General features: G+C 41.2%; 1 protein-coding gene and 1 pseudogene across 1 annotated transcript in view; both read left to right on the forward strand.

Annotated features, from left to right (window-relative positions):
• Window positions 1-14,881, forward strand: part of ADCY3 (adenylate cyclase 3) — a 413,132-nt gene that overhangs the window by 304,081 nt on the left and 94,170 nt on the right. Inside the window, 1 exon segment of the mRNA XM_053709517.1 lies at window positions 14,660-14,779. Within this exon segment, the coding sequence (XP_053565492.1) occupies window positions 14,660-14,779 (120 nt within the window).
• LOC128658522 (uncharacterized) lies at window positions 11,784-11,889 on the forward strand (annotated as a pseudogene).

Consider the following 14,881-nt stretch of genomic DNA (forward strand, 5'->3'; position numbering starts at 1 on the left):
AAATACAAAAGCATGTGCTTAAGAGGCTGTCAATAGAGCATTTGAAACAGGCAGACATTTAGAGGTTTAAATGTTATAAATTATATAAATCTAACAATGTTGGTTGTGCAAAGCTGGAGAATGAGTAGTAAAGGCGTTATCTATCTTTTAAAACAATAACAATTATATTGTAGACTGTCCCTTTAAGGTTGCAGCTGAGAAACATGAAGCTTTGTAGACTAGATATGACAATATCTAACAATAACAATTTTAATGTAGACTGTCCCTTTAAAAGGACATGATACCCAAATGTTGAACCTCTTGAAAGTTAAAAATCTCTCTATGTAAAAAATTTAAATATTTACCTTATAATTTCCTAAGTATTCACACTCTATTGTAAAGGAACTTTAAGCAGCCAGTTAGGATGTTAGTCCCAGGACATGCTAGAAAGAAAGCATCTGGCATGTGAAGGCACAGTCATGTCATTTGCCTATTCAGTTTAAGGAAGTTTACTATGAAATCTCATGAGATCACAGCAAAGCAATGCATGATGCTGATGATGATTGGCTATTGTTTTCCCCTCCCTGCATATGAAAAGACAGATTACACAAACAATAGCAGCAAGAATCTAAAACTTCGGGGCTTAGTTAGGAGTCTGAAAATCAGCACAATATTATTAAAAAATAAGCAAAACTATACATTGTTACAAAAACACTCCCAGATGGGCTATATAAATGGATCATCTACAAAACATTTATGCAAAGAAAAATCTAGTATACAATGTCTCTTTAAAGGGACAGTCTAGTCAAAATAAAACTTTAATGATTCAGATAGGGCATGCAATTTTAAACAACTTTCCGATTTACTTTTATCATCTTTGCTTTGTTCACTTGGTATTCTTTGTTGAAATCTAAACCTATGTAAGCTCGTATGCTAATTTCAAAGCCCTTGAAGGCCACCTCTTATCTCAGTGCATTGTGACAGTTTTTACAGCTAGACAGTGCTACTTCATGTGTGCAATATAATGAACATTGTGATCACTCTCGTGGAGTTATTTATGAATCAGCACTGATTGGATAAAATGCAAATCTGTCAAAAGAACTGAGATGAGGGGGCAGTGGGTAGAAGCTTAGATACAATGTAATCACAGAGGTAAAAAGTATATTAATATAACAGTGTTGGTTGTGCAAAACTGGGGAATGGGTAATAAAGGGATTATCTATCTTTTTAAACAATAACAATTCTGGAATAGACTGTCCATTTAAACTGAGGAGGGAAATAAAGTGACTATATATGCATATGCCAAATCCTTAATGGATGTTTAAAGTCCCTTTACAATTGGATGGGATATTGAGGTGAAATATCTTCTTTTTTACATGTACAGTATATGTGATATTTTCTAGTAAGATTTTGCAGATATGCTGCATCACTTTGATTCAGTAAACATTTTGCATATCCCTTTACGATGACTGAATTTGTCTGCAGAACATTTGTCATATTCCGGTTTTTTTTTTTAAAACAAGTATAAAAGATGAACCATTTGAATATTAGATGTTATTTAGGATTTAAAAACAAATACTCAAAATATTAGTATTAGCATTCCAATATTGATTTCAATATTTGAAATATATTTTTTAAATTGAGTACTAAATGTAGTTTTTATTTGTTACATTAGATACATTGCAATGTAACATTATTTTATAAAGTTATCTTTGTTCAAATTGTACAAGTAACAAGCAATTATTTGTTCTAAATTGTCAATGTAACAATATTAAAGGGAAACAAATTTCACTACATAGACAGGGTTATTCCCTTAATATTTAATATTAATACAAAATGTACTTTTCTCTTGTAAGATGTATCGAGTCCACGGATTCATCCTTTACTTGTGGGATATTCTCCTTCCCAACAGGAAGTGGCAAAGAGAGCACACAGCCGAGCTGTCCATATAGCTCCCCCTCTAGCTCCACCCCCCCAGTCATTCTCTTTGCCGGCTCTAAGCAATCGGAAGGGTAAAGTGAATGTGGTGTTAGAATTGTAGTTTTTATTTTCTACAAGCAAGAGTTTGTTATTTTAAATGGTACCGGTGTGTACTATTTACTCTCTTGCAGAAAGGAGATGAAGATTTCTGCAGGGAGGAAGATGATTTTAGCATGTTGTAACTAAAATCCACTGCTGTTCCCACAGAGGACTGAGGAGTGCAAGAAAACTTCAGTTGGGGGGAACGGTTTGCAGGTTAGGCTGCAATAAGGTATGTTCAGTCATTTATTTCTAGACAAGACTGTGAGAATGCTATAAAAGACTGATAAATCCCCATGAGGGAAGGGTAAGCTGTATTCAGAGACTAAGTATGGAATTTCAAGCTTACATAACAGGGCTAGTTTATGCTGGTTGACACTACTTTATGGCAAACGGTTTTTATTGAAAATATCATTTTTTTGAGATACTTTGAAGGTTCCTTTAGGTTTCTTTCAGGGGTTGTTACCCACATGGCTATTATTAAAACACTTGGGAGTGTTTCTTCAGGCCTCACAGGCACCGTAGTGAGGCGGGAGGGGCCTAATTTCGCGCCTCAGATGCGCAGTTATGTTTGACTAGAAGTTCAGGCTGTTTCACATGGAGGGTCCTGCTGCAGTTTGAGGGCCTATAAGAAGCTTTTTCCACACAAATCTGGTTCCTAAGGGTTGGTAGGGCCACAGCAGAGCTGTGGCAAGGTGCTGAGCGTTTTGTAACCGTTTTTTTTACTTACTGTCGATCCGGTTTGGGCATTAAGGGGTTAATCGTTTTTATTGCTAGTGGTGCAATCTTACTAATGCTTTAGGTACATACTGTAAAAATTTTGAAAAGTTTGCTGCATTTTTTCACTGTTTTGCAAAATTGTGTGCCTTTTTTATCTCTTAAAGGCACATTAACGTTTTTTTCAAAGTGTGTTTTTACTTGATTAAAGTGATTTCCAAGCCTGCTTGTTTTACTACTAGTCTGTTAAACATGTCTGACACCAAGGAAAATCCTTGTTCAATGTGTTTAGAAGCCATGGTGGAACCCCCTCTCAGAATGTGTCCCACTTGTACTGATATGTCTATACACTTTAAAGAACATATTGTTGCACTTAAAAATGTGGCCCAAGATGATTCTCAGACAGAAGGTAATGAGGTTAGCCCGTCAACTTCTCCCCAAGTGTCACAACCAGTTACGCCCGCTCAAGCGACGCCTCATCTCTAGTGCGTCTAACTCTTTTACCTTGCAAGACTTGGCGGCAGTTATGAATAATACCCTATCAGTGTTCTTATCTAAACTGCCCGTGTTACCTGCAAAGCGTGATAGCTCTGTTTTAAGAACAGATAGTGAGCATTCTGACGCTTTAGTAGCCGTATCCGATATACCCTCACAGCGAACTGAAGCTGGGGTGAGGGATGGGCTGTCTGAGGGAGAAATTTCCGATTCAGGAAAGGTTTCTCCTCAGACAGATTCAGATACATTGGCTTTTAAATTTAAACTAGAACACCTCCACTTATTGCTCAGGGAGGTATTAGTTACTCTGGATGACTGCGACCCTATGGTGGTTCCAGAGAAATTGTGTAAAATGGACAAGTACCTAGAAGTTCCTGTTTACACTGATGTGTTCCCGGTCCCTAAGAGGATTGCGGATATAGTTACTAGGGAGTGGGATAGACCAGGTATCCCTTCGTTCCCCCTCCTGTTTTTAAGAAAATGTTCCCCATATCTGACCCCATGCGGGTCCCTAAGGTGGAGGGGGCTGTTTCTTCACTTGCTAAACGCACAACTATACCAATTGAAGACAGTTGTGCTTTTAAAGACCCTATGGATAAAAAAATTAGAGGGTTTACTTAAGAAAATTTTTGTTCAACAAGGTTTTCTTCTCCAACCTATTGCATGCATTGTTCCTGTAACTACTGCAGCTGCTTTCTGGTTCGAGGCGCTGGATGATGCGCTCCAGACGGAGACCTCATATGAGGACAGAATTAAGGCTCTTAAGCTGGCTAATTCTTTTATCACAGATGCCGCTTTCCAACTAGCTAAGTTAGCGGCAAAGAATTCAGGTTTCGCCATTTTAGCGCGCAGGGCGCTATGGCTAAAGTCCTGGTCGGCCGATGTGTCGTCAAAATCTAAACTCTTGAACATCCCTTTCAAAGGAAAGACCCTCTTCGGGCCTGAATTGAAAGAGATTATTTCAGAAATCACTGGGGGAAAACATAATTTATGTAAGAACTTACCTGATAAATTCATTTATTTCATATTAGCAAGAGTCCATGAGCTAGTGACGTATGGGATATACATTCCTACCAGGAGGGGCAAAGTTTCCCAAACCTCAAAATGCCTATAAATACACCCCTCACCACACCCACAAATCAGTTTAACGAATAGCCAAGAAGTGGGGTGATAAGAAAAAAGTGCGAAAGCATAAAAAATAAGGAATTGGAATAATTGTGCTTTATACAAAAAAATCATAACCACCTCAAAAAGGGTGGGCCTCATGGACTCTTGCTAATATGAAAGAAATGAATTTATCAGGTAAGTTCTTACATAAATTATGTTTTCTTTCATGTAATTAGCAAGAGTCCATGAGCTAGTGACGTATGGGATAATGAATACCCAAGATGTGGAACTTCCACGCAAGAGTCACTAGAGAGGGAGGGATAAAATAAAGACAGCCAATTCCGCTGAAAAATAATCCACACCCCAAAACAAAGTTTAAATCATATAATGAAAAAAACTGATTTGTGGGTGTGGTGAGGGGTGTATTTATAGGCATTTTGAGGTTTGGGAAACTTTGCCCCTCCTGGTAGGAATGTATATCCCATACGTCACTAGCTCATGGACTAATTACATGAAAGAAAAGGCCATGCTCTCCCTCAGGACAAGTCCTTTAAGACATAGAACAAACAAAATAATTTTCGTTCCTTTCGGTATTTCAGGAGCGGTCTCGCTTCATCCTCCCCTGCTGCAAAGCAAGAGGGTAACGCTTCACAACCCAGGTCAGCCTGGAAACCTTACCAGGGCTGGAACAAGGGTAAACAGGCCAAGAAGCCTGCAGCTGCCTCCAAGACAGAAAAAGGGCTGGGTTTTTACTCAAACCTGTTTGTGGTTCCCAAGAAAGAAGGAACTTTCAGACCAATCCTGGATCTCAAAATTCTAAACAAATTCATCAGAGTCCCATCATTCAAGATGGAGACCATTCGGACAATCTTGCCAATGATCCAGGAGGGTCAATATATGACCACCGTGGATTTAAAGGATGCGTATCTGCACATTCCTATCCACAAAGATCATCACCAGTTTCTCAGGTTCGCCTTTCTGAACAAGCATTACCAGTTTGTGGCTCTTCCTTTCTGGTTGGCCACTGCTCCCAGAATTTTCACAAAGGTGCTAGGGTCCCTCCTGGCGGTTCTAAGACCGCGGGGTATAGCAGTGGTGCCTTATCTAGACGACATCTTAATTCAGGCGTCGACTTTCCAAAGAGCCAAGTATCACACGGAAATTGTATTGGCCTTTCTGAGGTCTCACGGGTGGAAGGTGAACATCAAAAAGAGTTCTCTCTCCCCCCTGACAAGAGTTTCCTTCTTAGGAACTCTGATAGACTCGGTAGAAATGAAAATATTTCTAACGGAGGTCAGAAAGTTAAAACTCTTAACCACTTGCCGAGCCCTTCATTCCATTCCTCGGCCATCTGTAGCTCAGTGCATGGAGACAATCGGACTAATGGTAGCGGCAATGGACATAGTCCCTTTTGCACGGATACACCTCAGACCACTGCAACTATGCATGCTCAAACAGTGGAATGGGGATTATGCAGATTTGTCTCCTCAAATACAGCTGGACCAGGGGACCAGAGCTTTTCTTCTCTGGTGGTTGTCTCAGGATCACCTGTCTCAGGGAATGTGTTTCCGCAGACCAGAGTGGATCATCGTAACGACCAACGCCAGTCTGTTGGGCTGGGGTGCAGTCTGGGACTCCCTGAAAGCTCAGGGCTTATGGTCTCGGGAAGAAGCTCTTCTCCCAATAAACATTCTGGAACTGAGGGCGATATTCAACGCGCTTCAGGCATGGCCTCAGCTAGCTGCGGCCAAATTCATCAGATTTCAGTCGGACAACATCATGACTGTAGCTTACATCAATCATCAAGGGGGAACAAGGAATTCCCTAGCAATGACGGAAGTAACCAAAATAATCAGGTGGGCGGAGGATCACTCCTGCCATCTCTCAGCAATTCACATCCCAGGAGTAGACAACTGGGAGGCAGCAGACTTTTCACCCGGGGGAGTGGGAACTCCACCCGGAGGTATTTGCCCAGCTGACTCAGCTATGCGGCACTCCAGAATTGGATCTGATGGAGTCCCGTCAGAACACCAAACTTCCTCTTTACGGGTCGAGGTCCCGGGATCCTCAGGCGGTGCTGATAGATGCTCTAGCAGTGCCTTGGTCCTTCAATCTGGCCTATGTTTTCCCACCGTTTCCTCTCCTCCCTCGTCTGGTGGCCAGAATCAAGCAGGAGAGGGCTTCGGTGATTCTGATAGCGCCTGCGTGGCCACGCAGGACCTGGTATGCAGACCTAGTGGACATGTCATCTGTCCCACCATGGACATTACCAATGAGGCAGGACCTTCTAATACAAGGTCCTTTCAAACATCCAAATCTAATTTCTCTGCGTCTGACTGCTTGGAGATTGAACGCCTAATTCTATCAAAGGGTGGTTTCTCTGAGTCGGTTATTGATACCCTGATTCAGGCTAGAAAGCCTGTCACCAGGAAAATCTACCATAAGATTTGGCGAAAATATCTTTTTTGGTGTGAATCCAAGAGTTACTCATGGAGTAAGATTAGGATTCCCAGGATATTGTCTTTTCTCCAGGAAGGGTTGGAGAAAGGATTATCATCTAGTTCCTTCAAAGGACAGATATCTGCTTTGTCGGTTCTATTACACAAACGTCTGGCAGAGATATCAGACGTTCAAGCGTTTAGTCAGGCTTAAGTCAGAATCAAGCCTGTTTATAGACCTGTGGCTCCGCCATGGAGTCTGAATTTAGTTCTTTCAGTTCTGCAAGGGGTTCCTTTTGAACCTTTACATTCCATAGATATTAAGCTTTTATCTTGGAAAGTTTTGTTTTTGGTAGCTATCTCTTCTGCTCGAAGAGTTTCAGAGCTATCTGCTTTACAGTGTGATTCACCTTACCTGGTTTTCCATGCAGATAAGGTAGTTTTGCGTACCAAACCCGGTTTTCTTCCTAAGGTTGTGTCTAATAAGAATATTAACCAGGAAATTGTTGTTCCTTCTCTGTGTCCTAAGCCTTCTTCGAAGAAGGAACGTCTGTTACACAATCTTGATGTGGTTCGTGCTTTAAAGTTCTATTTGCAAGCAACTAAGGATTTCAGACAAACATCTTCTTTGTTTGTTATCTATTCTGGTAAGAGGAGAGGTCAGAAGGCGACTGCTACCTCTCTTTCCTTTTGGCTGAAAAGCATCATCCGTTTGGCCTATGAGACTGCTGGCCATCAGACTCCCGAAACAATTACTGCTCATTCTACCAGAGCAGTGGCTTCCACATGGGCTTTTAAAAATGAGGCTTCTGTTGAACAGATTTGTAAGGCAGCGACTTGGTCTTCGCTGCATACTTTTTCCAAATTTTACAAATTCGATACTTTTGCTTCTTCGGAGGCTATTTTTGGGAGAAAGGTTTTGCAAGCAGTGGTGCCTTCCGTTTAAGGTACCTGTCTTGTTCCCTCCCTTCATCCGTGTCCTAAAGCTTTGGTATTGGTATCCCACGAATAAAGGATGAATCCGTGGACTCAATACATCTTACAAGAGAAATTTTTGCTTACCTGATAAATTACTTTCTCTTGTGATGTATTGAGTCCACGGCCCGCCTTGGCTTTTAAGTCAGGTAGATTTTTTGTTTAAACTACAGTCACCACTGCACCCTATGGTTTCTCCTTTTTCTTCCTAACCTTAGGTCAAATGACTGGGGGGTGGAGCTAGAGGGGGAGCTATATGGACAGCTCTGCTGTGTGCTCTCTTTGCCACTTCCTGTTGGGAAGGAGAATATCCCACAAGTAAAGGATGAATCCGTGGACTCGATACATCACAAGAGAAAGTAATTTATCAGGTAAGCATAAATTCTGTTTTTCTTTCCAATGGCATGGAGAGTCCACAAATCTATTCTAATTACTAGTAGGAATTCAACTCCTGGCAACCAGGAGGAGGCAAAGAACACCCCGGCAAAGCTTTAAGTATCACTCCCACTTCCCATAAACCCCCAGTAATTATTTGCCTTTGTACATAGGAGGATGTGTGAAGAAGGTGTCTGAAGGAAATCAAGTTATTAATCCTTTAATGGGTACTTTTCTCTGCAAGCAAGGATTGGGGCAATGCTGTGTCCATGTAATTCTCTTTAGTAAGAGTAATGGTGGCTTTTAGCAGTTGGAGGTCGGTGAGGCAGTCCTCACTTTAACTCCAACAATGTATTCTAACCCCTACATAGAAAACCAGGGTTGGTTACTCTGTTTTTCTTGTTCTCTTCAGGTCCCTGTCAGCAGTCGGATGAGGCTAACAGACTTGGAGCTGCTGTGACTGCTCCACATCAGAAGATCCTGGAGGGTAATGCCTTACTTTTATATTTCATAGGCAGAAGTATCGTGAAAGGACTGGGTTATCAGGGACCTAGTGGGATCTGCTTCCCTCAGGAGGGGTATGTATTTTATTATTATATATCTGCAACTTTGGGATATTTTTTAGTGGAGCAGCTCCCTGAGTTAAGACCAGGATAAAGAACTGCTGCTTATAGTGCCTATGAAGGATCAGAGTACATAAAGACCCAGGCTTTATGGGGTGTGGGGCCCGTACATTATACCCTCACGCTCCTATCCCTGCCAGGCTCAGTTTTATGGAGCTCAATGAACCCTCATGTTATATGAATCTTTTAGCCAGTGTCATTCTGGCACGTTTATTTTCGCGCGCTTGAGAATTTATGGCACAGGTTATGGTCTTTAACATGACTATCAGGCCGTTCTTACTGCTAGCCTTTCTCCTCGTCCTTTAGCATTCGTGGCAGTTAGACTGCTTCGCGTTTTCTCTTAGGTTGCTGTTTTTACAATACTTTGGCAGAGTCCTGATTTTCCACGGCTTCCTTATTTCCTGCTGGGGGTGAGTACTGAGTGTATCCCTAAGTGTTTGTGTGTTTAGACTTTGGGTCATTCTTACATGCTCCTTTTTAATATTTCTTGGAGCCTTATACATGAGGGGTATATGGCAGAGGAGTTATAGGTCCCCATATCCATGATGGTACAGCCATGTACAGAAGCAAGGCTACAGTTTTGAGAAATTTATCCTGATATATAAGCGCTGTCCCTTCTGTCCAGTTTGGATTTGACATGAGGGAAAGTTTATGTTCATTTACACGTCAGGGGGATTCTATGTTTCTGTCAGCGATGTGTGACCATAGTTAATAGGCCGGTCATGGCCATCTGCTGAGGGGCCATTGATTTTTACTTTTGTCTTCAGGTGTTCTGAACTTTATTCTCATAGGGCTGTTCCTATGAGTTAACACCCCTCAGACACCGGGCACCTAGCTGTCTTGCAGCGGTATTCAGATTAATCAGTTTTTTCCCGCCTCGAGACAGTTTGCTGGCACGCTCTTTATACAGGGACGGTGTCTACTGCTGCGGGTGTTCTGCAGTGTATTCACTGCAACTCTGTTTTGAAGGGGTAAGTGGGAGACTCTGTTAAGCACTCTTCACGGGTCCTAGATGATCCGGAGTGTTGGGCTTCATGTGATTGATAGTTGCTCTTAGAAGGCAGCTTTTTTCTAAAAGTTAGGTATGTATTTTATCAGGTATGATATAGTTAGCTAACTTCTTATTTTGGGAGAATTTATATTGCATGGCGATTGACTCAGCGATTCTCTAATGTACTTTTTCTCCTGATCTTAAATAATCGCCCAACTTAAGTGTACTTCTTCATAAGAAACCGTAATTAGCGGCCCTTCTCTGTTGCTTTATGCTTGAAGGGGATATAGTGATTATAGTAATTTGTAGCGCACTAACAACTGCTAGTGTTTGTGGTGCGTGCTAGGTCCCGCTCTATCTGCAAGAGTTTAATCCTTTGTAGATTATGCAGGGACTTTATAGTGGCATAATAAAGTAGTGTTCTCTGCTACAATAACTTTTTAGAATACCTAATAATAATGCAGTGGGTAACGCTCTATCTTTTTGTAGGATTGTAACTGTTTTCAGCTCAGGGTTGGTTCCCTGATATCTGTTGCCACCTAGTGATGGTTAAAGGTAATTTGACATTATTGCTAGTTTTTACAAGAAATGTTGTCTACAAAACACAGGTCTAGTGGCCTAAGGGATATCTTCTCTGCCTAGCAAGCTTAAAGTATAGCGTAATGGAGAGAAGGTTAGCTATCCCCTTGACATGGATGATAGGTTTCCTGCTTTGCGTGCAGGAAGCCATGGGATTGAATCCACCTGGAAGGTTGGATTGTACATGGCTCTACCTATCCTTCCTGTAATCAAAGTAATCTTTTACTTTAAGGAAGTAATTTAGTTGGTTTAAGTGTGATTTCCCTTCTCTAGTTGGGATCATCATATGTAAGACGTCCATTCTGGTATTTTTTCCCTCATAGCAGGATTTCCTGCTATGCCTTTGCACATAGTTGTAAAATTTAAGATTATACTAGATTGAATATGGACGTCTTTTTCATATCAAGCTCGCTTTCCGCTAATGTCTGTGACATTATGTTTTGGCCTAGTTATCATTTCTTGTCACTTCATGATCTTAGCGCATTACAATCTTCATCTTCCTCATATTGAGGCAATTCTGGTTATGTCTGTGACATCAGGTTTGGTTTTATATATATCTTAGAGATATTTTAACTCTAACTTATGGATTTTTCATAATTGGGGTTCAGGATATCTCACATTAGTGAGTATTTATTCTGCCTAGGATTGTGACATCTGTGAAGGTCACATCCTATCTTTCTTATGATGTTGGGACTTTACTGTGTTTTTTGTCCTCATTTATTTGATATATAGACATATATTAATATGTTTTCTCTCATATTAAGGAGGTTCCTTGTATTGACTGTAGATTTATGTTTCCCCTTGTAATCTTTTTTGTTTGTTCTCTCTATGAGATATAACAGTATTTTATTTCCCCTGCTATGGTTCTCGTTTGCATAGCAAGCGGAAGGGCAAAATTATTTGGGAGGATTCTAAAATATATTCCAGATATAAGGCATGTGCCTTTGGAGATATTCATGTGAGATTGTATCTTCAGATACTAGCCTCCTGAGCTGGAGGGAGGTTTTAGGGTCCCTTAAACATCAGGTTCCCCGGGAATTAGTGGGTAATCTAGAAACCTTCCAAATGGATTACCATCTGCTTTTAAATCAGCTTTGGTCGCCATTTTTGCTCATGATATTCAATGGAGTCATTCCTTCCATTATGGAGTGTTCTCATTGCCTTTTCTGTCCGGTTTTTCAGATTTCTATCAGACAGGCAACAGCTAATCTATTTTTTTTTATTGGAGGACCAAGGGCCTTTGTGATAAGTTAGTTTTTCGCATTCTTCAGTGGGCAGTCTCTCATCTGCTTCATTTCTACATACTTATTTGGCAGGAGAGTCTTATCTGTGTTTGCCAGGACTAGGCTGGTTGATTGCTCTCTGAGCCCGCCGATCTCTGTGATTTCCCCACTTGGGGGATACTTGCGCAATTTATGGTATTGGGGGACAGTTTGCAGGCTTTCCCCTAAAATATTCTTATTTAGGTGTGGTTAACTGGGAAGCATTGCTTCTCGACCTAGTGTAGTATCTGTTCTTAACAGTTTAATATCTGATCTGTCCCCTATCTGGGGACCATATATTTAATGGATTTTTGGATGGAAGATCACCACGAGGAGTGGTATCTTTATCCAGCTGTAGTAGTCTGATGGTTAGCTTATCTGCCTAGCAAGCGAAAGGCTGGCGTTTGTGCCCAGCTACAGCTCTTTGCACCTTGAAGGTGTATTAGCAGGTTTTTAATCCAGAGATATTCTCAGTGATAGCCCTCATGGGGGGTTCCGGAGCTGGACATGATGGCGTTTTGTCTAATCTCCAAACTTCTCTTTTTCGGATCCAGATCAAGGGATCCGTAATCAGTTTTGATGGATGTTCTAGTGGTTCTTGTCTTGCTTTTCCTGTTTTCCCCATTTGTCTTCTTTCCTCAGGGCACTCCCACAGTCCCATAGTGTAGTGGTTATCAATTCTGCTTCACACGCAGAAGGTCCAGGGTTCAAAACCCAGTGGGACTATTCCTTTAAAGTCCCTTTCTATATCCATTTCTATATTCTCTGATGCTGACTGCAGGGAGATTGTTCGTCTAGTCTTATCTATATGAGGTTTTGTCTGTGAGGATTTTTGTCTCCTTGATACAGGATCTCTTGCCGGTTCTCGCAGGATTACATAGAGGTTGGTGCTCCTTCCTCATTGATGCGAATCTCATCCTTGACGGGGAGTGAGACTTCTGCATATTGTCTTTCCTCCAGGAGAGTCTGGAGAAGGGTTTATCAGTAGTTACCTAAAGGGTCAGATTTCTGACTTTTCTGTTTTGATTTCTATCGCTTGATTAACTTACCTGAGGTTCAGTACTTGATTCAGACCTTGGTCAGGATCAAGACTGTGTTTAGTCCTGTTGCTCCTTTTTGGAATCTCAACCTGGTTCTTCGGGTTAGGAAGCAGGCTCCGTTTGAGCCTATTCTTAATATTTATATTCCATGCGGATGTGACGGTCCTTTGTACGAGTTTGGGATTGCGACCCAGCACGTTTCGGATAGCTATATCAGGAACTTGTCATTTCCCTTTTTGGTTTTTACATAAGCAGGCCTATGTAGCTTTGTGGTTAGCCTTATGTATTTGCAACTCTATGGTGTTGTTTTGAATCCAGCTGCTAACGCTGGATGTTCATTTATATCTATCTCCGGGGTACTAGGATTTTGTACTCAAGGGAGATGTGGTCGCCACATCTCCCTTGAGTACAAAATCCTAGTACCCCGGAGATAGATATAAATTAATATTGTGGTGTAGTGGTTAGCTCCACTGCTCCTGAAGCAGAAGGTTGTGGGTTTGAACCCAAGTAAATCTCCTGCTTTCTCATCTGGGTTGTGATTCTGGTGACAGCAAGCATTCCTAAGCAGAAGTTTTTAAAAACAATCTTCTATTATTTGTTTGTGTATTCAGTCTGGAGTAAGGGTCAGTAGGCCATGTCCTTCTCTCTTTCTTTTTGGTCCTGGAGTGTCATCAAGTTGGCTTAGGTGACATCTGGATAACAGACTCCTGAAATGATTACGTCTGATCCCTAGGGCTGTTTTCTTCTTTCTGGGCTTATGAAGTCAAGGCTTCTGTGGGAAGAATTTGCAAGACGGCCTTTTTGGCCTTGCTTATACATTTTTAAAATTTTCAAAATAAATGTTTGTGCCTCAGCTGAGGCTCCTTTGGGAGAAAGTATTCTTCAAGTGGTGGTGCCCTCAGTCTAGGTACACCGGTCTTGTGGCTCCCTCCCTTTCCATTCTGTGTCCTCTAGCTTGGGTATTGGTTCCCACTAGTAATAAGGATGGGTTTGTGGACTCTCCATGCCATTGTAAAGAAAACAACATTTATGCTTGCTTGATAAATTCTTTTCTTTCCTGGCATGGAGAGTCCACGACCTGCCCTTGTCTAAGTTCAAGACAGCTTATAATTTTTTTCTAGTCTTCAGGCAACCCTATACCCTTTGGGTCCTCTTCTCTTTCTGTATTCCTTCGGCTGAATGACTGGGGGTTTATGGGAAGTGGGAGTGATACTTAAAGCTTTGCTGGGGAGTTCTTTGCCTCCTCCTGGTAGCCAGGAGTTGAATTCCCACTAGTAATTAGAATCAATTTGTCCACTCTCCATGCCAGGAAAGACAATAATTTATACATTAAGTTGTTTTTAGCATTGTAGGCTGCAGATACGGACTGTAGATCTATGTCTGTGCTCTGTGCCTTTAAATATTCTGCACAGTGTAAACAGATTACCCATAATTACTATGAGAAATACCAATTCTGTGTGACACCCTCAAGCATAAATATGGGTTATTTCCTTATCTCCTGTAACAAATTAGTGCTACATGATAAATTTAGACAGTTATTTTAGTGATGTCATTTTTCATGAGTTTAAAGAGACACTAAACCCAATTTTTTTCTTTCATGATTCAGATAGAGCATGTAATTTTAAGCAACTTTTTAATTTACTCCTATTATAAAATTGCCTTTGTTCTCTTGCTATCTTTATGTGAAAATGCAGGAATGTAAGCTTAAGAGACGGCCTATTTTTGGTTCAGCAACTGGGTAGAGCTTCCTGATTGGTGGCTAAATGTAACCACCAATAAGCAAGTGCTACCCATGTCCTGACCCAAAAATGGGCCGGCTCTTAAGCTTTACATTCCTACTTTTTCAAATAAAGATAGCAAGAGAACAAAGAAAAAAAATATAATAGGAGTAAACTAGAAAGTTGCTTAAAATTGCATGCTCTATCTGAATCATGAAACAAAAAATTGGGTTTAGTTTCCCTTTAATGCTAAATGCCTTATTCTTGTGAGCTGATCCGCTCAGTAACGGGTGCCGTCTCTTTTGCTTGCTGCTCTCTTCCTCTCGTTTGGTTTTGTTCAGAAGCTGTCGCTGACGTCATCCCACGGAAATTCCCCACAGCTGATTAACACCAAGGATTGCAATGGCAGCATCCACACAACCTGCACCACCCCTGATGAGAACGAGGAGCTGGATACCAGGGTGAGTGGAGTTGCTCAGTAAATGACATAAAAACATCACCTGCAGACAATACATGGTTTTAAGACGTCTAACTTCTGTTAGCGGTACATTAAACTCAAAATG

The sequence above is a fragment of the Bombina bombina genome, chromosome 4, assembly GCF_027579735.1.
Source record: "Bombina bombina isolate aBomBom1 chromosome 4, aBomBom1.pri, whole genome shotgun sequence".
In the NCBI taxonomy this organism is placed as follows: Eukaryota; Metazoa; Chordata; class Amphibia; order Anura; family Bombinatoridae; genus Bombina; species Bombina bombina.